At 45.6% G+C, this 26,958-nt stretch overlaps 1 protein-coding gene across 1 annotated transcript in view; it reads right to left on the minus strand.

Moving 5' to 3' along the window:
* Positions 1-17,112, minus strand: part of TBC1D22A (TBC1 domain family member 22A) — a 490,668-nt gene extending 473,556 nt beyond the window's left edge. The window contains exons 1-2 of the mRNA XM_066591889.1: positions 16,895-17,112; positions 261-317 (exon numbers count right to left, since the gene is read on the minus strand). Coding sequence (XP_066447986.1) covers positions 261-317; positions 16,895-16,956 — 119 coding nt within the window. The 5' untranslated portion in view covers positions 16,957-17,112. The remainder of the gene's footprint in view (positions 1-260; positions 318-16,894) is intronic.
* Between the last annotated feature and the right edge of the window lie 9,846 nt (positions 17,113-26,958).

The raw sequence follows: 26,958 nt of genomic DNA on the forward strand, positions 1-26,958 counted from the left end.
CATGGGGTAGATATGAAACAAAGTTAAAAAAAAAAAAAGAAAACTCAGCCTCAAGGTGATGCCTGCTAAGCATCAGACAGGTGGCTGCACTACAGGGAAGGGATAGGATTGTAAAGTGGAGTCCTCCTGTGCGACAGGCAATCTGGCGAGGGGGGCAGGGATGAAATAATGTGTTTTCATCAGGTTGCCCCTATTGCCATGTATTCTTTTTTTTTACTGGAAAAGTTAAAAGTACTAAAGAAGAAAAAAAATCTACTTACGTTCCATGCAGGAGTGGATCAAAAGGTGGATGCTGTGCTCCATACACATGCTGAATACTGATTGAAAGGAAAAACATGAAAACAAAAATGTCACAAAGATTTCAGAATTCAAAAAAGAGAAAACTTCTAATATGCTTTATACACAGCCTCCTGTATATTGTAGCAATCATCTCTGTGAGAATTTTACATGCTGCTGAATGGTTATCATTAATTTCACAGTTTAAAGGGGTTTTCCAGGGTCTTATACAAAATTGTAAGAGGGCAAATCATGCTGTAAAACAAAAAATAATCCTATACTCACCCTTTAAATGTTCCAGTGCCACAAGCCTGGTCCCGTAGGCTGCAGGAGCTGTCATCTGCCATTCATCATTCACATGACTGCTGCAGCTGTCATGTTTGCATGAGCGGCACGTGACAGCTGAGACCCGTCACCGGCTGCAGCGGTCACATAAACGATGAACAGTACAAGACCACTGTAGCAACTGCTGGGTTACAGCACATTTAAAAAGGAGAATATAGCTTTTTTTCCCCTGTGTTTTAACAGTTATCTGCCCCCTGCCAATGCTTTGGGGCTAAGTTCACTGCATATGGCAGGGAAATCCCCTAATGTTTGCTCCCATATACTATACAGTGGCATATGCGATACTGAGGTGCGTATGCATCTTTAAAAAAACTGCACGGTGTGTTTTTTTTTCTTTTGTAGTGACGTTCATAAAAAGGTAGCCAATGACAATTAGGGTAAAAATAAAATCTGATTGGTTTACATGGCCACCTTTAGAACATTTTGGATGCCCCATTCTTCATGGATGAGGACAATTTTAACATTAGAGGGGATTTACAGACAAGGCCTGCTGCTTCCAACCCCAGTTTAGTGGTCGACACTTGTAATTGCAGGTGCAACTCTTTGAAAGTGCTCCTGCAATTACAAGCACCAGCCACTACTAAAGAGTCGGAGCAGCGTCTTCCATTCCGACCCGGCGTATCCTGGGTCGGAAAGCAGGCACTGCCTTGTAAACCCCTTTTAAGTCAGTGTAAGGCTATGGTTACATCACTGACTTATATTTCACCATTTTTTTTTTAGAGCATTCCCAGTGAGGTATAGTATTTAAGCGACAAGTCATGACAACATCAAATTTATATAAGATTTTATTATTTAGTACCACTTTTGCGCAATAAAAGCACTTTTTTTTAAAAACAAGAATACTTTTTGTGGCCCCACATTCCAGGACCAGAGCATTTTTACTTCTCAGTTGACAGAGCTGTATCAGGCCTGTATGTTGTGGGACAACTTGTAGTGTTTATTGATACCATTTTTCAATTTCCCCGAAATTTCCAACCCATCTCACTATTAAACTACATGAATTGGGGAGGGGGGGAGGTTGAGATTAAATGGGACTCGTGAAGGACCGCCATGTACCAGACAATACTAGAAGAGTACTAAATATTACCTCCACTCCAACTGGCTGATTCTTCTGCTTCCTGTGAAGTTATGTACATTCACAGGTATTCTTTCTGCCCGGCAATGTACTCTATGTCACTAGTGATGTAGCGTTCACAGCTTAGCAGGGAGTGCCGAGCTATTGCAGACACTGCACATGCTCACTATCTCTGCAATAGATCAGCATTCCTTCCTAACCAGCGAACACTACATCACAGTAATGTAGTGTACCTTGCCGGGCAGGAAGAAGAATGTGAGTAATGCACGCTTCGTAACAAGAAGAGGATCCGGCTGGCTGGAGGTGACATGACCCAGGGGACTGGAGAATATCAGCGAGGAGAAGATGCGGTAAGGAGACTGTTTGGGAAGGAATAGGCGAGTATAAAATTTTATTTTAATGACAAAACCCCTTTAAATTTCTGCTCATAGAAACTACCTATACCATCATAACACTTCCTGTTGACCAACATTTCTAACTACTTGGAAAACATTTCACAATTATGCAAAACCACATAGTCCTCTTCCAGGGTAATAAAACATTTGGATTCGCCCCAACATGCTATTTCTTATCTGAATATCTTTGAAGGAGTATCATTTCTATGGCACAATTACTGCAAGTAACATAAGATCAGTTAGTGTCTGAGTAGCATTTGACCCATGGAGATTATTTCAAATCCACCATTTTTGAAAAACCATAAATCCTCTTTTTCAGGCTAACCTAAATATATTCAAGAGGAATCAAAAGGCTAAAATATATCTATACCTTATTTCATGACCAAGTAATTCTGCAAAAAATATATCCACTAAAAGAATGGGAGAGGAAACTTAACCCTTTCCAATCCACTGTCTGACATCTTCCTACATTCTGATTGAAGCTTGTACAGCTCCAACGTCAGAAACGTCTGACAGTGTATTCTTACGCCAACCACTCCACTCCTGGAGTCTCTCTGGTGCACACACACACTGGCTTTAGCCAGCAGATGGCCCCGTTGTGTAACAGAAAAAAGAGAAAGCCTTTTAGGAAACCCTGAATCCAAAATTGGATTGGAAAGGGTTAAACATTCAGTGCTCAAGAATGGAAGCAAACCTTTTATCGGACACAGAAAGCACTTAAACGTGGTTCATACGTGGAGACATTAAGGAAAATCACACTGGTATTATACTTGTCCTAAACTGCTGGGGGGTTAAAGTGCATCATGGCTGCCCATGCTCCGGAATATAGCGGATTCATACCAGCTATGATGGATCAATGGTGTAAACCAGATCCTTCAGATTTCCCTTTTCATTTTTTTAGGAAAGAATGGTGTGTTTATTAGTGCCGAATGCTTCGGTCATAGTGACCTCTCAGCAATATATAACTGAGCTTATGTCAGCATGTGGATGTGTAGCGCCAGCCGCCATAATGTTCGGCACTAATCCAGCAGCCATACTAAAACTTCACGTCTTTGAACTTGGATCTAACATCTTATAATAAGATACAATAAATGAATTTTGATGTGCAAGTACTCACAATTAAGTTATCAGCTTTATTAGAAACCAGATTCATTACATCACATTATAAGGTGTTAATTCCAAGCTCAAACACACAAAGTGTTACTATGGCAGGTGGATTAGTGCCCAACATCCCCATCGCTAGCACTGCTGCATAATATACTGCCGAGAGGGGTCGTTATGACCTAAATGTTCAGCGCCAATCCAGCAGGTACAGTAACGCTTAATATGTTATTAATGCAGTGGCCCCATGAAATAGTAATGGTCTATAGTTAAAGGGGTTGTCCCGAGAAAGCAAGTGGGGGTAAGCACTTCTATATGGCCATATTAATGCACTTTGTAATGTACATCGTGCATTAAATATGAGCCATACAGAAGTTATTCACTTACCTGTTCCGTTGCTGGCGTCCCCGTCTCCATGGTGCCGTCTAATTTTAGCGTCTAATCTCCCGATTAGACGCGCTTGCGCAGAAGGGTCTTCTCCCTTCTCTTGGGTCTCGGAGTTCTGGCTCCGCCCCCTTCTACGCATCATCGCGTAGCTCCGCCCCGTCATGTGTGCCGATTCCAGCCAATCAGGAGGCTGGAATCGGCAATGGACCGCACAGAGCCCACGGTGCACCATGGGAGAAGACCCTCGGTGCATCGTGGGTGAAGATCCCGGTGGCCATCTTGCTAAGGTAAGGAAGAAGTCACCGCAGCACGGGGATTCGGGTAAGTACTAAACGTTTTTGTTTTTTTTTAACACATGCATTGGGTTTGTCTCGCGCCGAACGGGGGGCCTATTGAATAAATAAAAAAAAACGTTTCGGCGCGGGACAACCCCTTTAAATCCAGCCAATATTTAGAAACATTTTTGCATTTCCACTTATTAAACAAGAAGCTTATATCCCCAGATATCCCAGGACTAATGTTAGAATAATGTCACCTGCTATTTCAGTCCACCTCAGTAAATGTTCCAAGTTGGTCACAACTACTCAGTGTTGTCTCTCTGCAGTAATGCTGTCTTCTATCATCACTTGTTCAGCATCTCTACTGAGATCAGAGAAGACACAACTTCAGAAAAAGCCGCTCCTCCCACTTGGGATCCCTCCACATCCCCAGTGAAGCAGAGATGGAAGCAAGACAGAGCAGTTGGAACCATAAGGCCCCATTCACAACTATGCTTGGGGCTCCTGCACATTTCCGTTTTTTGACTTCATCCTTGGAGCCGAACAATGAAAATGCCAGCTCCAAACAGAATCATAGAATGGTAGAGTTGGAAGGGACCTCCAGGTCATCGGGTCCTTACCTCCTGCTCAGTGCAGGATTTACTAAATTCACTCTTCAGGATGCAGTACATTCCCCCTTATTTGTCCAGCCTTTGTTTGAACACCTCCATTAAAGGAGAACTCACCATCTCCTATGGTAACCTGTTCCACTCATTGAGCACCCTGTCAGAAAGTTTTTCCGAAAAATGTAATCTGTATCTCCTTCCTTTCAGTTACATCCCATTGCTTCTAGTCTTTCCTTGTGCAAATGAGAATAGGGCTGATCCCTCTGCACTGTGACAGCCCTTCAGATATTTGTAGACAGCCATTAAGTCTCCTCTTAGCCTTCTTTTTTGCAAGCTAAACATTCCCAGATCCTTGAACCGTTCCTCATAGGACATGATTTGCAGACTGCTCACCATCTTGGTAACTCTTCTCTGAACTTGCTCTAGTTTGTCGGTCTTTTTTTAAAATGGGGTGCCCAGAACTGGACACACTATTCCAGATGAGGTCTGGATTTTATGAGATACTTTGTCAAATTCTTTACTAAAGTCAAGATATACTATATCCACCGCATTTCCCTGACCAACCGAGTCCGTGATTCTGTCATAGAAGGAAATTAGATTTGTCTGACATGATTTTTTTGTGTTAGAAACCCATGCTGGCTCCGGTTAATTACTCCATTCTCAAACAAGTACTTTGACAGTGTAGATATACACTAAAATATAGATTCTTTATTAACTTAAAGGGGTTGTCTCGCGGCAGCAAGTGGGGTTATACACTTCTGTATGGCCATATTAATGCACTTTGTAATATACATCGTGCATTAAATATGAGCCATACAGAAGTTATTCACTTACCTGCTCCGTTGCTAGCGTCCTCGTCGCCATGGTTCCGTCTAATTTCGGGGTCTTCTTGCTTCTTTAGACGCGCTTGCGCAGATCCGTCTTCTCCCTTCGGCTCCGCTCGGCAGCATCGGCGATTTGGCTCCGCCCCCTTGTACGCATCATCGCGTAGCTCCGCCCCCGTCACGTGCCGATTCCAGCCAATCAGGAAGCTGGAACCGGCACACATCATGGGGCGGAGCTACGCGATGATGCGTACAAGGGGGCGGAGCCAAATCGCCGATGCTGCCGAGCGGAGCCGAAGGGAGAAGACGGATCTGCGCAAGCGCGTCTAAAGAAGCAAGAAGACCCCGAAATTAGACGGAACCATGGCGACGAGGACGCTAGCAACGGAGCAGGTAAGTGAATAACTTCTGTATGGCTCATATTTAATGCACGATGTATATTACAAAGTGCATTAATATGGCCATACAGAAGTGCCTAACCCCACTTGCTTTCGCGAGACAACCCCTTTAAGTTATTCTAAAAGAACAGGGCACTGGACAAAGTGTGGGAGGGCAGCGACCTAGACAAACACACAAACATGGATCACAGACCCAGACAATTCGTAAGTCTCTTCAAAGTGATTGGAGACTGATACTTTGCATTTTTAATCTACCTCACTGCAGTGTATTCATCATTCTGCTGTGATGGATAGATTACCAATTTTATGATGTGTTGGTTGTGTCTTAATGATCTCCAGTTCTCTTATGATACTTATTTAATCTGTCAGTTAGGGCTTTAGTTCTCTTAATTATGTCATTGCGGCATATTCATCATTCTGCAATGATAGATAGATCAGCAGTTTTATGATGTGTTGGTAGTGTCTTAACCCTTTCCAATCTACTGTCTGACATCTAAAGACATTCTGATTGAAGGCTGTACAGCTTCCAATGGCGCAAGAAGTCCAGCAGGGTATTCTTATTGTACATTACTGGCCGCTCTGTTGCTGGGTGCCTCTCCAGCATGTCCAATACTGCAGTACTGGCTGTAGCCAGCAGGTGGCACCATTGTATAATGACAGAAAGAGAAAACCCTCTTGGAAATCCTGAATCCAAAATTGGATTGCAAAGGGTTAATAATCTCTAGTTTTCATATGATATTTCGTAGAACTATCAATCAGGGTATTTGTTTGACGCGCTTCCCTACTGCTCTGAGGACTTATTTGTATAGCGCCAATTTATTCCGCAGCGCTTTAGTCGTTCATCAGGAACATACAGGCCCAAATGGAAGATTCATTTAACCCTCTGAATTCCAACACAGACTCAGCTCGATGATTGTTAGGTCTGAGTATACTATGAAGGCAGTCTGATGATAGGCATAGCTAATTAGGGCACATCAATAGGAAAGTTTGTCCTGCTATTTTGCAATAGACACTGTGGTGTAAGGGCTCAATCCGCCCAAGAGATGTATCCCTGCTAGACAGACTTCACAGCGTTCACTGATATTTAGATACAATTTCCACTGCGGAGTGCTGGGAATAAAGCAGTACCATTGGAGAATGCACTCTTGAGGATACAGTACATTCCCCCTCAAATCGCATATGTCTTATTCCAGACTTTTTGGCACTTTCACTTATTAGTTAGAGCCTGTGGTCCGCCAACAGGGACATTTGCCCTTCTCGAATCTTCTGGGACTTCTGCTGTTCTCCAGGAATTTTCAAAGATTATGGCCACCTGCAGACAGCCGGGTCGGATCCCGCTGCGAGAATTCTCACAGCGGGACCCGATCAAAGCCCCTGCAAGGACCAGTGCGCGCTCACCTCTCCCGCAGCTCCGGCTCTTTGATGTGCCGGCTGCCCAGAGCGGAGCCGGCGGCCAGGAAGTGATATTTCTGTGTGGGCCTCTGCGAGACCCACACAGAAATTAAGCATGCCGCTTTTTGTTTTCCACGTGTAATTTCATGCGGACAAATCGTGGCAGTCTGCATAGGATTGCGTATTGTAATGCAATCCTATGCAGGCGGGCAGGGGCGGAAATTCTGCGGGAAATCCCGCCGGGGGGGGGGGGGCCTATGGCGAGTGGTTCAGCAATTACCTCCGCTGCTTCCCTTAGCATCCTAGGATGTAATTCATCTGCACCTTGAGACTTGAATTCATTTAAGTTAGCTAAGTGTTCCCTCACATCTCTCTGCTCATAGATAGCGTGCATTCTTTAGTTCCCCCAGTAGCACAGGGAAGATCAGTTGATGTTCCATCTACTTTCTGAGATAAAACAGATACAAATTAGGAATTTAAAAGCTCACCCTTCTCAACATCATTCTTAACCAATTTTCATCCTGTAAACATCCAATAGCAGCTTTGGCTTTTCTTTTGCTTTTGACATAACCTCCAAATCCTTTTTTATTGTTTTTGACCTCTCTTGCAAGACTCAATTCATCATGAGCTTTAGCTATTCTGACACTTGCCCTACAGTTTCTGCCAACCGCATTATATTCTTTAGATATGCCCTCCTTCCCATTTGATAAACATATTTTTCTTCGTTTTTAGCATGTATTTAAGTTCTGAGTTAATCCATCCTGGTCTCTTTAAATGCTTTCCTTTCTACTTTTACGGATTGTTAACAATTGTGTTTTGAGAATCTCATTTCGCAATTTTTTCCAACCTTCTTGGACATTTCTGTCCTTAAGAATATCCAGCCATTGGATCCTTCCTACCTTCTTTCTGAGTTCATTAAAATCTGCCTCTCTGAAATCCAATCTTGAGGTCTGAGTTTTCTCAGGTCTTCCTCCCCTTGTTATCCGAAACTCAAGAATAGCATGATCACTGCCGCCTAAGGTCCCAGCCACCCTTACTTCCTCAACCATTCCCTCCCTGTTGGTAAGAATTAGGTCCAAGATAGCAGATCTCCTTGTTTTCTCTTCTACCTTTTGGAAGATAAGGTTGCCAGTAAGACCGGATAAGAGGTTGTTGGATCCATTACTTTTACCTGAGAGAGATTCCCAACAAATGTTTGGATAGTTAAAATCTCCCATGATCACTAGGTCATGCTTTTTTGGGAGCTTGGCCATCTGATGTAGAAAGAGTTCATCAATATCTCCTACTTGTCCAGGTGGCCTATAGTAAATGCCTACAATGGTGTCCTTTCTGTTGTTTTCTCCTAGTATTCTTACCTAACAAATTCCATAGAACTACCATGCTCTGAAACTTGAATCTCTGTGGAGATGTATGCTTTCAGTGCTAAAAAGAACCCATTAAAGGGGTTGTCTCGCGAAAGCAAGTGGGGTTCAGCACTTCTGTATGGCCATATTAATGCACTTTGTAATATACATCGTGCATTAAATATGAGCCATACAGAAGTTATTCACTTACCTTCCCTGCGCTGGTGTCCCTGTCTCCATGGCTCCGTCTAACTTCAGCGTCTAATCACCCGATTAGACGCACTTGCGCAGAAGGGTCTTCTGCCTTCGGCTTGGTTCGGCAGCAGCAGCGTTCTGGCCCCGCCCCCTTCTACGCGGCATTGCGTAGTTCCGCCCCGTCACGTGTGCCGATTCCAGCCAATCAGGGACAGAGACAGGGACGCCAGCGCAGGGAAGGTAAGTGAATAACTTCTGTATGGCTCATATTTAATGCACGATGTATATTACAAAGTGCATTAATATGGCCATACAGAAGTGCTGAACCCCACTTGCTTTCGCAAGACAACCCCTTTAAGTATAAATGGGGCTGTCAATACTATGTGATTTTGAATGTCATGTTACCAGACAAAATAGCATGCTGCATTACTTTGTCGGTGATTTTCTGCCAAATGCTCTGAAATTAAATTCTGATGCGGGTGTGAATGGGGCCTTACTGAGGTGGATACAGAACAGAAGCAGCAGGTGACGCTCTTCTAGCATTATTGTTTGAATATCAGAGGATATATAAATTCTGTTTAATAAGTATTAAAAAGATTTTAACAAAATCTAAAACTTATTCCCTAACTACAGGACATTGGCGGAGCTCCAACCACTGCGATCCTGGGAATAGGGATCCCGACACTCCCTGCATGAAGAGGCAGCTGCACACGTGTGCTGCCGCTACATTCATTTCAACGTGAGCCGGAAATTGCTGAATATGGAACAGTCATTGAAATGAACACAGCAGTGGTGTGCATGTGTGACTGCCACTCATTCAAGCAGGGACTGCCCTTGGGATAGGTGGGGGTTGGTTAGATTTGGTCATATTTTCATGGGACAACCTCTAACCATGCTGTTTGAGCCATGTGTCAGGGTGGTACATGTCAAGTGTGCTACAGTTATGCCATGACAGTTAAACAGGGCAGGATACAGGTATAACAAACTGCATTTCCACAGTTACTATTAGGCCCCCTTAGATAAGCCCTTTTTACCGTGGGTAGTGTGGCGCTTTCAGCACCGTGCTAATCGCTGTACAATGCTCCTATTGTTTTCAATGGGACCACATAGGCACAGACAGCCACTCAAACGGTGCATCTTCTATTTTTGGGCGTTTCAGCATTTTTAAACGCTGTGCGTTGCCGACATACCTGCGGTATATGGGGCCGTGGTTGAAGAATCTGCGAGGGGCAGGGCTGGCTCTACTGAAGCTGGGAATTGGGTCGGGTTAGGAGCTTTGGGGGCGGAGTTTTCTATGATGCGATTGGTGGGTGGTGCTTTGGGGCGGTGCTTGGATGAGGCAATCGCTTGGGTGGGAACCTACATACCATAGTGACAGACAAATGTGTGCAGAAGTGAAAATGAATGTATTTGAAATGAATAGGGTTTGTAAGGATGATTTATCAGCTATTGAATACTTGCGCAGCACAAGATTCTATACAGGAAGGTAGAATCTATTCCTTGTCAATGGGAAGATTCACAAATAAGAGATTCCAGTAAACTTCGTGGTTATGTGTGGAGATGTCCGGATGCAGAAGCAAGCAGTCCGTTTTGAAAGATAGTTTGATTGAAGGAGCTAAAATTGTGCCCACCAAATTCATATAGTTAGTGTTTTATTGGGCGACTGAAAAGCCTCAGCAAACAACAATGCAGCATTTGGATATTGCGGCGCATACTGCAGTGGACTATTATCAATACTTCAGAGATGTATGCTCCTGGAAGTTATTAGCAGAGCCTATTCAGCTTGGCGGTCCAGGAAAAGAAGTGCAAATTGCCGAGTTTTTTCTAGTGAAAGCAAAGTATCATCGCGGCTGCAACTTGCAACATCAGGACAGATGGATTTTTGGAGCCTCTGATGTTTAGAATCGAAAAAGGTTTCATCACTTTTGTCACAAAAAGAGATGCAGCGACTTTGCTGCCAGTAATTCAGCGAGTCATCGCTCCAGAATCAATTATAATTTCTGACGAATGGGCAGCGTATCGAAGCATCGCGCAACTGCCAAATAATGACTCTCAAACTGTCAATCACAGCAGATATTGTGTCGATCCGCTCACGGGCGCTCGTACCAACAACATTGAAAATGATTGGAAACGAGCAAAATCGGTTTTCTAGCGCATGAACGGCACACAAAAAGACGATTCCCATTTACCTGGATGAATTCATGTGGAGTGAAAGATATGCTGCAACAACATCTGATTTAGCCTATTTTAATATGTTGACTCATATTTCTGAATTCCAACCATGTTAGCTGCTGATGTTGTATATTATCTGTTAGCTGCTGTCGTCGTATATTATCAGTTACCTACATACATTGCACTACTAATCTACCAATCCCATTAAGTCCACCTCATCGTTTTCATTTCAAACCTCACATGTATTTTGCCGTAGCTGCACACAGCACAGCTCATTCATCTTGCTGGTTCCCACCCCACCAATCAAGTCATACAAAAGTCCCACCCCCAAAGCTCCTAACCCAACCCAATTCCCAGTTTCACTAGAGCCAGCCCCGCCCCCCCAGGTCCTTCAACCAGGGTCCCCTTTACTGCAAGTATGCTGCATTGCCCATTGAAATGAATGGGCAGAGTTTTCAGCGCTGCTGAAAACGCGGCACATCTTGGTGCCACGTTTTTGACAGCACTAAAAGCCCTAGCTCCACTACCAGAAAAAAAAAAAGCAATACTTACCTAGCAGGCGCCGCCCGGGTAGCTGCTCCTTAGCGGTCAGCGCCAACAGAGTATCTCTTGCTGGTAATGAGGATTGAAAACCCTGCCTCCAGCAAGAGATTGCTCTGATTGGTTCTTGATCGCTGGCTCACCCAATCAGAGCTAGCGCTCAATGAACCAATAACAGCCATTCAATGAATCCCCGTTACCAGCAAGAGATGCTCTGCCGACGCTGGCAACTGCACGGAGGCCTACAGGAATGTCAGAGCAGCAGGAGGGACCCAAATGGTGCCTGCTAGGCAAGTATCCCTTTTTCAGCTTCCTTGGCTGCGTTTCCAGCTGTGCTGAAAACGCAGCCAAAACACTGGTAAGATGCATGCCAGCGCGTCTGAAACTACAGTAAATGCAATGTTAAAAAACTCAGTGTTTTTGCAAATGCCTGTGTGAGGGAGGCCTTACTATATCTTGCGCATTCTTGTTAGCTCTCTGCCTCATAACCAACTACCAATGTCCACCTTCAGTGCCTTCCATCCACATCAGCCCCTCTCTCCTTTCCTCGCTCATGTACAGCTAACATGCAATCATCACTTTCCTAAGCCGCCTCAAACCATCCAACTGCCCCGTTAAACATAAAAGCTTCTCACGCAAATCTCTCAGCCATCTGCTCACCCTCTCTGCCCTCCTAACTAACTGTGGGGGACAACTCTCCTAATTCCGGTCCACCTTTTATTTCCAGTAGCCATAACTTATCTGCCTCTCTAAGGCTGCCTGTCCACGGACGATGATTCGCCAGCAAATCACACTGTGTGAAGCTTTCCATGGCGTTGCTATGGAAAGCAAAGGGCCGGCATTCATGAGTGGAGAATCCTAGTGATTCTCCACTCGCAGGATTTAAATCGCGGAATACCGCAATTTGCTGCGATTCTCTGCAATGAGCCTATCTATTAGATATGCTCACGTTGGAGACCTGACAGCTCTACCCCATCCCCCACGGCGGAATATCACTAGCAATATTCCGCCTCGGACGTGGACATGGGGCCTAAGAAAGCTCCCTGATCCAGTTACCATTCGCTGTTCTCCCTCCCCTTGCCTCTTCTAAATGTGCACTCTGGAATTGTCAGTGAGCAGGCTACAAACTGCCCACCATCCATGATTGCTACATTACAAAATCTCTAAACCTGCTGGCTCTCAGAGACATGGATTAAACAGTCTGACACTGCTTCCTATCTTATGGTGGCCTACACTTCTCCCATACCCCCAGAAGTAGACATTCTCTCTCCACAATGTACCTTCCAGGTTATCCCGCTACCCTTGCTCACATTCACCTCCTTTGAAGTCGTCTATTGCACCGCAGTCCTCCCAGCCTGTTTCTTGACCACTTTGCCACACGACTCCCCCACTTCTTATTCTGTGAAATTCCAACTCTCATCTTGGGCGACTTCAGCATCCCCATTGATGACTCGACCTACCTGCTTGCCTCTCAGTTTCTATTGCCAAGTCCCTCCATAAGCCTCTCACAGGTTATAGCTTCCCCCACTCACAAATTGGGCTTTCTTCCATCTTCGTTCTGACTTTGCAAACTGCTTTCTCCAACTCTCTGATGATAACTTAGGTTACTCCTACCTACCACATACGCATAAATCTACAAGCAGTTTAAACCCAGTAATTCTCAGATCGCTTACAGTCATTGCTGGCCCTGACGCCTTCCTTCTCTTGTCCCCATCTGGCTGCTGAGCAATACAATAAAACTCTTATAATTTTTACTAGTAATTATTAGGAAATTATAGTACCGGTGTTTCTGGTGGCACATCACACACACAGCAGCTTGATTACGACAAGACAAACAAAGCTTGGCTCCTCCCACAGCAGTGACATCACCACAAGTCCTTCAGCCCACTGGATCTCTGTGGTGGTAGGTCAGTGTGTTCTGTCAGGACTGCTGAGTTGTAGGAAATTATAGTACCAGTGTTTCTGGTGGAGCAATGCGCCACACAGCTCTGCTACATGGTACAAACACACACACAGCTCTACTACACCCCACACATCACACACACCGCTCTACTACACCCCACACATCACACACACAGCTTAGCTCCTCCCACAGCAGTGATATCACCACAGGTCCTTCAACCCACCAGATCTCTGTGGTGGCAGTAGGTCAGTGTGTTCTGCCAGGACTGCCGAGTTGAGTCTGACAAAATAGCGGTTTAGTTGTATTGTCATTCTTATTTTTGTCCTCCCGTTCCAAGAGCCCTAAGGCCGGCTGTCCACGGGCGTTGCGAAGTCCCGCGGCAGATCTCCGCCGCGAGAGCTGCCGCCCGGAAGCAGGAGCCGCACACGAATCTCCACCGGTCAGCCTAATCTAATAGATAGGCTGACTGCAGAGAATCGGGGCAATTTGCAGCATGCTGCAATGATCCTCCGCTCGTGGACACAGGGCTGACACTTGCTTCAGCCTGCGTGATTCGCCGGCGATTTACCGCCGGCATTTAAAACGGTCGTGGACAGGGGGCCTAACTGTGTTATTCTTCTGTCGGTCAGACTCCGTGTTTTATATATGTTGTAGGACCTTCAATGACGTAACCAGGGGGTGGAGCGATGACATCACCAGGGGTGGAGCATGAGAATCACACACAGACAGACAAGTGGTCGTTAGTTTGACTAGCTGATCCCCGCGTGATCCAACCCTCCCGATGCAGACCTCAGCAACCCTGGCTGACACCTCATACGCGTTTCTTTCGGTGGTGCTCTAGATGTGCCAAACTCATGTGGAGAAAAATCACAAATATCTGGATTTCCTCCACTACAAAGTCCTACTAAGAACAAACAAATTTGCCCTTCACCACGCCAAACAAGTCAACTTCACCTCTCATTTCCTCATTAGTCAATAACCCAAAAATTCTGACACTTTTCACTCCCTGATCAACCTAAAAATACAGCCCCCTATGACGGATCTCTGATGGCTTACTTCAAAAAGAAAATTAACAATATTTGGCAGTAAATAACATCCCAGTCCCCAACTAGCTTTGATCCCTGTCTCTACAGCACCCCCTCTAGTTCACTCTCAGCATTACATACAACAACAGGAGTCTACAGGCTCCTCTCTTCTTCTCAACCTACCATCTGCATTAACACTATATGATGGAGGTTTACCTCATTGCGGCGGGGTGCTAAGCGCAGCAGGATGTAAACTCACGTCATGTGGATGGCACGGGTTTAGAAACTAAGCCTGCGCCATCCCACAATGGAAGCCGGCTGTGACTGATGGGACTCATTTCCACGGGCAGCTCGAATTCCATGCAGGGAATCCTGTACGGAATAAAGCCCTATTTGCCTGGCAGCAGGTTCCCCAGAATCCACGCGGATCACTCCATTTACGGATTCACTGTACTGTGCATGGTCCTCACAGCACGCTGTTGGACATGCGCACAACAGGTTGGTTTTTTTTTCTCAAATCTCCTGCTTTCCCGCGACAGATCTGCAGTGTCAGCTGTGGGTGTGCCACAAATATGACGGCTTCTGTTGACTTCAATAAAAGCGGTCCCTGCGGCATCAGCAGAAAAATGGAGCACGCTGCAATTTGTTTTCCGGACCAAAAGGTCTGCAAAACAAATCTGCATGCTTAAATTGATTTATGGACGCCCATGCATCCTTATGGGTGGCTTGATTTGCGGATCTCCCACAAATCAAACCCGCCCGTGAACATTGGGCAAATCCGACCTGCCGCTGCAACACAGGTGATTCTTAAGAACAGCAATCTCCACTTTTAATGTCCTACATACCACAATCGAAGTAGATCGCAGCATGTAACGAGTAAACGGTCATAGGACCCCTGTGATGTATATCTGCATGGAGTCCCTAGCAAAATAGAGCATGCTGACATTTTTTTCTCCACTCACAAAAAACACAAGTGGTATTTGCGAATATGAGCGAAAAACCCAAAGTACGTGCTTTCAACGTGTGCGACTTGCACCAAATCCGCTACATGGATGCCAATTGCAATAGCAATCCGGTCATGTAAAGCCGGCCTAAAACTTTATTTTGTGTATGTTTGGGTGCTTTCACATCTGCGTTGGGGATTCCACTTTCCTGCTCCGTACAGAAAGCAGGAAAGGAAATCCGCACAGCCAGAGACAGAACCGAGCCACGACGGACGGACCCCATTGACTATAACGGGGTCTGTCCATTTCCCGCCCAGCTGCCTGGCTCATGGAAAAAGAGAGGGGGCTGCATGCAGCGCTTTTTCTTCCGGTATATTGGGCCAGCCTTTCTGCTGCGGAATATGTTGGCGCTATACAAATAAGGCCTCATGCACACGGCACACACAAGTTTCCCCAGTGGAAGACCTGCAAGTCAGTATAAAAATGATTTTTAAATGCTTGCTAGCGATCGCGGATGTGATTTTTAATCCCGTACAGATGCGCTGCGGATCGTCCGCGTGAAATAAAAAATGCAAGCCCAAAGTGCCTGCCTTCCCCCTCCCCGGTCTCCAAACAACCAGAGAGGTATGTGCCTACAAAACCACAATGGAATTGCGTATCGCTCACTTCCGTAGAGATCAACTGAGCCCATCGGCGCAGAATCAGCAGTATAATGGAGCATGCTGTGATTTCTTTTCCCGCACGAAAAGAACGCAAAACAAATCCGCCTGTGTGCGTTGAGGTGCGGACGCTCCATGCTTTCCTATGGGCGGCTTGAACTGCAGATCTTACGTGCAAGTGCTGATCGCAGATTCCGCAATTCAAATCTGCCCTGTGTGAGGCCTAAGGCCTCCTGCCCACGGCCGGTTTGGATTCCGCCTGCGAAATCTCACAGCGGAATCAGACCTGGTGCCCCCCAGAGACCCCAATATACTCACCTCTCCGGATCCGCGGCGAGAGTCTCTTTTGGCGCACATGCGCAGTGCAGCGCATGACACACCGGCGCTGGGCTGTGATGCGGATTCTCGCTGTACTTCCACATTGGTCACAGCACAGAGTATCGTGGGACGGACGGCTTCTGTTGAAAACAATGGATGCCATCTGCACGATGAATAGGATGTGCTGTGATTTTCCCCCGCGAGCGGAGGACCACAGCTGATTTCCACTCGTGGGCAGGGGAGAATCTGTTAACATAGCATGTCTATGGACAGCCATTGCTGTGGAATTCGCGGTGGGCATCTGACCGCAAATCCTGCAGCGATTATCCGCCCGTATGCGTTCAGCCTTAAGGGTATTATTAACACGGTGCAATGAATGCGGATCAGTGTGATGTAAGGAGGCGGGCGGCGTCCTCGTATGTGGGATTTCCTATACAATGCACTGACACATCCAGCCATCAACCTATCACACATATACCAAAAGGACGCCCCCTGCAGTCCGAGGCTGGTGTTACATGAGGGTACTAACATGGGGCAGCACCCACCCATTAGAGCAGTGTCCTGTCCGGCGCTGTAGTACTGAATGTGTAACCCTACAACCCCTATGGAGCCTCCAGCAGCCCCGCAGTAAAAGGGCGCTGCACCTATCTGCTGACCCCCGGCACCGACGGAGGGCTGTGCTGCTGCCACACGCTCTGACATGGCCCGCTCACACGCACCTGCCCGGCATTTTAGCGGCGTTCCTCTTCCAGAACTGCTTTCTCCCGGCGTCGCTCGCCATTCTCTCCCCTCATCACCGGCTCGCCGGGATTACAAGACGAGTTGCTACCGGTTGATTTATTTTACGGAAAACCCTATCCACAGTGACTGGGTGCCGCCATGTTTGAACCAGCAACAAACAGCACCACCATTGGACGACTTGACATGCTGATGAACGCTGACCAATCACAAGTGCCGTTACTTGGCACTACGGAAGTCAACAAAGTTTTGCCAGCACTTAAAGGTCCTCGTATTCAGTGTGACGTAAAGCAGTCCGCAATGTGTCGTGAAGTGCTGTCTGCTCGTACATTGAACAGCGCCATGTTGTTGGTTGGCACGTACTACGTTCTGAGCAGTCGCCCCGCCCATTAAGGGATTTAACCCCGTTCCGAAAATGCGAAGTGCGTGTAGTTTATAAATGAATGCAGTGCAGGGGAAGTTACCGCAGAATGTGTACGAGCTACAGATAGGACTACAGAAATGTATAGCTCGTTTTCAAACAACTCAATGCATTTCTATTTTTTTTTAAGTGTTTTTTTTTCTTCAAACATTTGATACCGGAAATGCCAAAACCAGAAACATGACTTCACAGTAGAGTATAAGATCTACTGGGTGCATTATTTTTGCACAACCCAAAAAACTCAAAAAAATGCGCCAGAACTGTAAAAAGAAGACTAAGTAAGGGCTCCTGCACACGACAGGGTCTAATCCGGCATACGGGATCCTGCAGCTGGATCAGACTCTGTGTCTGGCCGGTGACCCCGCTTACCCGTATGGATTCTACTTTATGTGTACTGCAGAAGCGCCGGCTGTTGCACCGTGATACATACGCATTACAGATTATGCCCCGCCATTGCTAGGCAATGACTCAAATCCTGCAACCTTTCTGTGATAATTGCGGAAGGGACGCGGGACAGGCGCCTCTATTGACTTCAATGGATGCTGTCTATGCAGGAACCGCACAGAAATGCAGCATTCTGCGATTTATTTGCCGTGAGCAGAAATTCCAGTTAGTTTTTCCGCTCGTGTGCAGGAAGCAGCGGGTCTCCATAAGAGGCTATCAGCAGTATTTGCTGCAGGATCCAGGGGCAGCCGCCGGCCCCGTATTCCGTAAATCAAATCGTCCCGTGTGCAGGAGCCATTAGGCTAGTTTCACATGATGATCGCAATTTTGTCGCAAGAGAATGCTTTGCCCATTATTTTCTATGGGAGTATGAAAGAAGCCGCGCACGTGTATGCTGGGTTATTTGCATTTGAGCGCAATACGTTTTTCAAGATTAAACTATTTCATACATGAAAAAAAGCACGTACCTGAAGCAAAATGCTTATGTTCACGGGCTTTTTTTTCACACATTTTTACAAACACTGTCAGTCTGGACAGCGCTGGAAGCAGAGAGCTCTGTCCTTATTGCAGTGGCCTGTTTTGGTATAGCAGGCACAGCTCTTATTTGCCTCTTAGGCCTCCCTGCACAAATAGTACAGTGTTTTCAGCGCCACGCTAATCACTGTCTAACGCTCCCATTGTTTTCGAAGGAGCCTTAGACAGCCGCTCATTCGCTGCGCTTACCAGCGCCACGATTTTCGAGCGGAGTCTTTCAATTTTTAGGCGTTTAGCGCACCGCATCAATGATGATGTATGTTAAACTCCGCTGTCGGCCACAAGGAGCTGCGGACAAAAATGAAAGTAAAATCGCGGCTGTTTGCATCTGTCTGAGGGAGGCCTTAAGGACCAAGTGCCTGATCAGCGGACCCCTGGTGATCAACTATTGATGGCCTATTCTCACAATAGGTCGACAATAGTAAAATTCTTAGATAACCGCTTAGAGCTCCTTCACACTGGTGAGAAAATAACGCGATTTTCATGCGATGCAAGAGTGTGTAAAAATGCTGAATTTTAAAACCAATGATTTTCAATGGTTTCCTTTACATTTGCGATGTTTTCACTCGTGTGATGTTGCGAGAAAAAATGTGAGTTTTTTTTCTCTCCCATGTTTCCCTATGGAGCCTCCTTTTTATCGCATCGCAAAGCACAAACTTGCAATTTCATGCGATGCAATACATTTTTAACATTAGCAAGTCCTATTGATAAAAATGCACGAGAAAATCACGAGAGTCAGCGATGTTTTAGTGAGAAAAAGCAGCGTTGACGCTCAAAAATTGCGGGAAAAAGTTGTGATTTTCTCGCAGCGATATTGCAATCACCAATGTGAAGGAACGTTTAAGAGGTCCAACAATGCAATTAGAAACTATGGATGAGCTACAGACGGCAGCTATGAAGAGAGGTTGAGCGGGCAAACAACCAGAGCCTATGAACCTTTAGCTATACCGCTAAGTACACAGTACAAATGGCTGCAATCAGCCACCTGTAAGTGCACTGGGTGCGTGGCACAAAATAGGAAATGCACCAAAATAGGGCATACTGCGTTTGTTCAACATGCATGAAAAAAAAAGCCCTAAGGCCTCACTCAGACGGGCGTTTTTTCGCCCGATTTGCGCATGCGTCCGGCGATTTTTTAAAACCATTGCTTTGCAATGGTATCGGACACATGAGCGCTTTTTATGCGCTCGTCCGATAAATTATAGAACAGAAATCGCAGATTGCACCTATCTGCGATCTGCAATTCCTGTTCTCTTCTCTATATGCACTCAATGGGGCCGGCGGCAGCAGCGCCGACCCCATTGAGAACATATAGAAGACAAATCATTCTTCTCTTCCACAGCTGTTACAGCTGTGGCAGAGAAGAACGATGTTTGCCCATTGAATTCAATGGAGCCGGCAATACAGCCGGCTCCATTGAAAGCAATGGGCTGCCGGCGTGTGCGGGATGAATTGTCGGGAAGGGCTTAAATATATAAGCCCTTCCCTGCAATTCATCCAGAAATGTGTTAAAATAAAAAAATATATATATACTCACCTTGTCCCGGCAGCCGGAGTTCAGGGCGGCCGGCCTGCAGTGGGTGTGAAGGGGGTGTGAGTCAGACCTGCCCCCTTATTGGCTCAGCGCTGAGCCAATCAGAGGCAGGTCTCACTCACAGCCATTCATGACAATTCATCCCACACTCGCCCGCAGCGCATTGCTTTTAATGGAGCCGGCTGTATTGCCGGCTCCATTGAATGCAATGCGCTGGAGAGCTCCGACCCGTTTCTAATGAAACGCGGCTAGGAGCAGATTTTCGGGCCCCGGTCACGCGATTTGCGGATGCGCATCCGTCATGCGATCCACAAATCGCGCGAAAAAACGCCCGTCTGACTAAGGCCTAATAGTGCAGATGAAAAATGAAAGCTGTGCTGTGATTGGTTGCTGTGGGCAACAGTGACAGTTTCCCTATGTTGGTGGAACTGCAGTTCCCTAATATTTCTATTCAAGCTGCAGTAACATTCATTTAACCCCTTAGTGACCAAGCCTGTTTGCGCCTTAAAGGGGTTGTCCCGCGCCGAAACGTTTTTGTTTTCTTTCAATAGCCCCCCCGTTCGGCACGAGACAAACCCGATGCAGGGGTTAAAAAAAAAAAACGGATAGTACTTACCCGAATCCCCGCACTCCGGTGACTTCTTACTTACCTTGTGAAGATGGCCGCCGGGATCTTCACCCTCGGTGGACCGCAGGTCTTCTGTGCGGTCCATTGCCGATTCCAGCCTCCTGATTGGCTGGAATCGGCACACGTGACGGGGCGGAGCTATGAGGAGCCGCTCTCCGGCACGAGCGGCCCCATTCAGAAGGGAGAAGACCGGACTGCGCAAGCGCGTCTAATCGGGCGATTAGACGCTGAAGATTAGACGGCACCATGGAGACGAGGACGCTAGCAACGGAACAGGTAAGTGAATAACTTCTGTATGGCTCATAATTAATGCACAATGTACATTACAAAGTGCATTAATATGGCCATACAGAAGTGTATACCCCCACTTTGTTTCGCGGGACAACCCCTTTAATGACCAGGCCAAAGTTTGCAAATCTGACACATGTCACTTTAGCATGGAAAAACACCAGAAAGGTTTTGCATATCCAAGCGATTCTGACATTGTTTTTTCGCCACATGTGGTACTTCATTTAGGTGGAAAAAAAAGACCGCTAGAATTTGTGTTTATTTATTAAAAGCGCCAAAATTGGGAAAATTTAGAAAAATTCGTCATTTTTTCACATTTCCAACTGCAATATCTCAAATATGTGCAAACATAATATAGAAATTTTTGCTAAGATTTATATTTCTATCCGTTTACTTTATTTTGGGCGCACATTGGAAAAACTTTCGTTTTTTTTTAACCATTTAAGGAGACGTACAAATGTAACATTACTTTTCAGCATTTTGAGGAACACTTTGTTTTCCTACACCAATCCAAGATTGGAAAGGCTCATAGGAGTCAAAATGATAGATACCCCCACAAGTGACCCCATTTTAAAAACTACACCCTTTAACGTATTCATTGAGGGGTGTCATGAGTATTTTAACCCCACATTTTTTTTTTAGGAGTCAATGCAATTTAGAAGAGAAAAACTAAAATTTCATATTTTTGCAAATATGTCATTTTAAAGACAGGACTTTTTTCTATAGTACACATGAAAATTAGGATTTTCACCCCAGAATGGATACCCCTGTTTGTCCCGTGCTCAGAAACATACCCATTGTGGCCCTAATCTTACGTCTGGATGCACAATGGGGCCCAAAATGAAAGGAGCAAGCGGTGGCTTTCGGAACAGAAATTTTGCTTGAAGGAGATTAAGGCCCTATTGCCCACTTGTAGAGCCATTGAGTGACTAAAACGATGGAGAACGCCCACAAGTGACCCCATTTTGAAAAGTAGACCCCTTAACGAATTTATCTAGGGGTACGATGACTTTTTTGACTTCACAGTTTTTGAATGAATCTAAGCCAAGCCGAAGGAAAAAAATTACGATTTTCATTTTTTTTGTAATTCTGTCATTTTAAAAGCAGTTTTTTTGTACAGCACATATATGAATGAAGACTTGCAACCCAAAATGGATACCCCTGTTTCTCCCGTGCTCAGAAACATACCCATTGTGGCCCTAATCGTATGTCTGGATGCACAATGGGGCCCAAAATGAAAGGAGCAAACGCAGGCTTTCGGAACAGAAATTTTGCTTGAAGGAGATTTAGTCCCCATTGCCCACTTGTAGAGCCCTTGAGTGACCAAAACGATGGAGAACGCCCACAAGTGACCCCATTTTGAAAAGTAGACCCCTTAACGAATTTATCTAGGGATACGATGACGTTTTTGACTTCACAGTTTTTGAATGAATCTAAGCCAAGCCGAAGGAAAAAAAGTACGATTTTCATTTTTTTTGGTAATTCTGTCATTTCAAAAGCAGTTTTTTTTGTACCGCACATATATGAATGAAGACTTGCACCCCAAAATGGATACCCCTGTTTGTCCTGTGCTCAGAAACATACCCATTGTGGCCCTAGTATTACGTCTATATGCACAATGGGGCCCAAAATGAAAGGAGCAAACGGTGGCTTTCGGAACAGAAATTTTGCTTGATGGAGATTTAGTCCCCATTGCCCACTTGTAGAGCCATTGAGTGACCAAAACAATGGAGAACCCCCACAAGTGACCCCATTTTGAAAAGTAGACCCCCTAACGAATTTATCTAGGGGTATGATGACTTTTTTGACTTCACAGTTTTTGAATGAATCTAAGCCAAGCAGAAGGAAAAAATTATGATTTTCATTTTTTTGGCAATTGTGTCAATTTAAAAACAGTTTTGTTTGGACAGTGTACATAGGAATGAAGACGTTCACCCCAAAATGGATACCCCCATTTGTCCTGTGTTCAGAAACATACCCATTGTGGCCCTAATCTACTTACAGGACACATGGCTTGGCCCATAATGGAGGGAATGCCCAATGGATTTCAGGGCAGAACTGAATACATTCCAGGCCCCATTGCCCACTTATACAGAAAAAAAATTGACTTCCTAAAAATAATCCCTTCCCCCTCCCCCCACATCCCCATTTTTTTGGCATTCCCTAAATATTAGATAAAGGTAATAATATAAACTGCGTTTTATGTCCGAAGACAGGGGTAATTACGGAGGTTGCTTGGGATGGGCACATGGGGCAAGAAAACCGGGTATCCCCCCCCTCCTCTCATGTATTTTGGGGGGTATTTCATAACCTCAGCAGCGGGTATGGGGTGTAAAAAGTGGCGCTCTGTGAGGCTTTGTAATTTTGCTGCGGTGCGGCGGTCTCACAGAGAAGGCGCTCAACAAGCTGCTCCTGGAACTGCAGGAAGACGAACGTTCCCGGGGCTTCCTCCAAGAAGATGATTCATCTCCCCCCAGTGATCGCATCGGTGAGGGGGGATGAAACTGCCACTTTTTAAAGAACTTTTACGTGATCGCCATTATGCATTGGATAACGGCGATCACGTGACCAGTAACCGCATACCGCGGCTCCCCGTGACATCTCCAGGCTCTTGGCTACCTTTGGTAGCCAGCAGCAGGGAGATTTTAAATTTCTTTGGCAATCTTTGACTTTTGCGCATGCGTCTGCCATCATGCTGACGGGCGCATGCGCCGAAGCTGGGGTAAGGTCCACGGATCAACATCCCACCAGGGAACAAATCCGGGACCTTAGGTACGTAATTTCATCCCCCCTTACGGATACGATCCATAAGGGGAGATGAAACTTTGAAACTTCAACTTTTTAAACTTTTTTTAACTTTTAACTTTTTTTTTTTTTTTACTTTTTAACTTTATATGATCACCATTATCTGATGGATAACGGTGATCATATGACTGGAAACCGCATACAGCGGTCCCCAGTCATATCTCCCTGCACTCGGCTATCTGTGACAGCCGGGTGCAGGGAGATTTTGAATTTGCCGGGCTTGCCGGCTTCTGCGCATGCGCGCCACATCGGCACATCGCAGAAGCCAGCGGGGGGTCCCGACACTGGCCGGAGGACATCGGCGGACCTGAGGTGAGTATTTTCACCTCCCCTCATGGATCCGATACACTTTTTTTTTCACTTGTCCGCGATCGCCGTTATCCATTGGATATCGATGATCGCGGTACCGAGGACCGCTCACCGCGGTCCCCGCTGACATCTCCTGCCTCCCGGCTACCTACAGGAGCCGGGAGCCAGGAGATTTTAAATTTCCCGCGCCGCCGGGCCTTCTGCACATGCGGCTGACGTAATGCCACCTGGCGCGCATGCGCAGAAGGACGGCTACGAGGCCCGAAGCATCGGGACAGCGGGGAGTCGTGCCACGGACCTCGGTGAGTAATTTCAGCTGCTCCGATGGATCCGATCCATCAGAGCAGCTGAATCTTTAACTTTTGTTGCACTTTTATTTACTTTTTTGCGATTGGATAGCGCCGATCACAATGCCGGGGGGGGGGGGTCCGAATAGCCCGGGATGACAGCTCCATGCTGTCAGCTACCTGCGGACACCGACAGCATGGAGCTGTCACGTCCACAGCCCGAGGGGCATTATTCTCTGCAGGACACATGTTTTTACGTCCTCAGAGAATAAAGCCCACTTCGGGAGGACGTAAAAACACTATGGGCTGGTCGTTAAGGGGTTAAAGGGGTTTTCACATCTTGTAAGAAGAAATAAGTTTAGTTTGGAGCCTAATGTAAAAACCGAAGTAGTTTCCCAAATTTGCTATAACATCTTTTCCTTTGTTAGCCATTAAAAGGTAAAATCATATCTACAATGTTACTTTGTTTCTCTTACTGAGAATCACACACATCTTGTAAAGCGATGGCATAACCATAACCCTCATAAGTAGGGATGAGCGAACGTGTCCGTTACGGACACATCCGCACCCGGACACCGGCTTTGCCGAACACTGCAGTGTTCGCGCGTAAGTGTCCGGGTGCCGCCGGGGGGCGGGGAGATGCGCGGCGGCGCGGGCGGCAGTAGCGGGGAACAGGGGGGAGCCCTCTCTCTCTCCCTCTCCCCCCCACTCCCCGCCGCACCCCCCCGCGCTGCCACGGCGGCCCCCGAACTTTTTCGCCCGAACACTGAAGTGTTCGCAAAGTTCGGTGTTCGGGCGAAAAAGGGGCGGAGCCGAACGTGTTCGCTCATCTCTACTCATAAGCCATCATTTTATGATCTGTGGAGGCCTAATCTGTGGGACTTCTACCGATCCTGGCAAGGAAAGGGACTCAGCTGAGGTTTAGCCTAGTGTCCCCTTCTATGTTACCCATGCACTGTGATCTTCAGAGCCACTTGGCTATGCAAAGAACTGCAGCACTACCTCATTCAATTGATACTAGTTCTGCTTCAGATCCCTGCACGGCAGGTGGTCAGAGCATTGCTGTGCAGGAAAAAACATTGAAGCTCACTCCGTATCCCCTTCATTTTCATGATTCTAAAAGTCCTGGAGGTCAGACCCCAACGTGTCATAAAGTGATTGCATATCTTAGTAATATGCAGATAAATTTTATTGCAACCTTAATTTGGGTCACCACCTTGTCTATATAAAATCTGCTGTCTCCCAACACCACAGCAGTATCCAGTCAAAATAATCACAGCACAAACTAATAATCTGTTTTAATAATGAAATCCATTATATCAGGAAATGTTCAAAGTGATTGTTAGCACAACGTAGCACTACAGGTATATTTTTGCTGCTCCAAATTAAGGGTTGATATGAGTTGCTCGGAGAATCACAGGTCACATATACTTATTTGAGTAAAACACAAATGATTCCGTTTATTTGTCAAATAGCCAAAGAATTTATAGTCCTTTAGGACAAATAGATTGAAGTCAGGTGACCAAAAGTCACCTAATTTAGTATATGCATAACCTGTTACGCCTCTTAGCATTTGTAGTGACGTCAGTCTTTTGGTCATACACTGTTATGCCAACTCTCTGAGGTCCTTTATTGGTAATCGATAAGCATTCCCGAGCTTAGTTAAAATTTACATAGTTAAATATAGGTATAGAAGATCAAATAAAGTAAAACATATTTGGTCAGCTGTCTGCCTATACATTTATGTAAGAAGGTCACTTGCATCTTTTTCTCTTTCTTCAGGCCTTACAATCTTCAGAACAAAATTTGTGTGTCATGTAAGGAGATTGAGGCAATGGAAGCGAAACAAGATGGTGTTCAACAGACACTATAATGTCTCTTACAAATCCCCCCCTTTTGTGACTTTTTTCTCATGTCACAAAAGTCCCACGGTTAGAATGATTTCCATTCTCATCCCTAAAACCTGAAGTAAACACTAAGGAACATGTTGCCTTACGTAACTGTAGTAAGATGGACAATACAAAGAATTATCCATAACCCACCTAGTTACACCCACGTAGGTGGGCCCCTTTCCGTCCCTGAGGGCTCTATTCTCACCCTGAGTCTAAGGGTAGGAAACTCATATTCTAAATATGGATATAGATATAGCACAAGGAAACATAACACAACAATTAAATCATATCCGGGTTGGACTTCATTTAATAACATGAGTTGCAATTCTGTGTGTGTTAATGGAACCGTGAACCAATTATTACATAAACTCATTAGATTAGGTATGCATTAAATGCAACAGCAAAGGAGTACTCATTTTACCACTACACTACAAAATATATCTAAGAGCAATGAACCGGGAACCAAAGAGCCAGTGAAACCATCCCTGGTCCTTATCTTGTCTGAGTGTCTGAATTACCTTTTTGCCCTAAAATAGTTTTTGATGTTTGAGAATACCTAAGCATGATAAAATACAAAATCATACTGACATATGCTGCTCTTGGGGCAGCTGTAAAGTAATCTAGCACTCTTGTGTCTTGGTTAGTAACAATAAACAGTTAAGCTTGAATTGCATTAGTTTGATTAACCATTTCCCAATATTACAAAAATTTGATCATCTAGATAGTCTGTAGCTTCCACTAGCTCAACCCTAATCTGTAGTATGAATGTGTAAATAAACCATTAGCTATGCCCATAGTCATTACATGATGCTTACCATTTGGCCTTGGCTAATTATCCGCAGCTGTCTTGAAGAGTGTGTGTTCAGGGATCACTGTTTATGACAGACCATCATGTGGTAACAC

Source organism: Eleutherodactylus coqui, chromosome 2, assembly GCF_035609145.1.
Source record: "Eleutherodactylus coqui strain aEleCoq1 chromosome 2, aEleCoq1.hap1, whole genome shotgun sequence".
Lineage (NCBI taxonomy): Eukaryota > Metazoa > Chordata > Amphibia > Anura > Eleutherodactylidae > Eleutherodactylus > Eleutherodactylus coqui.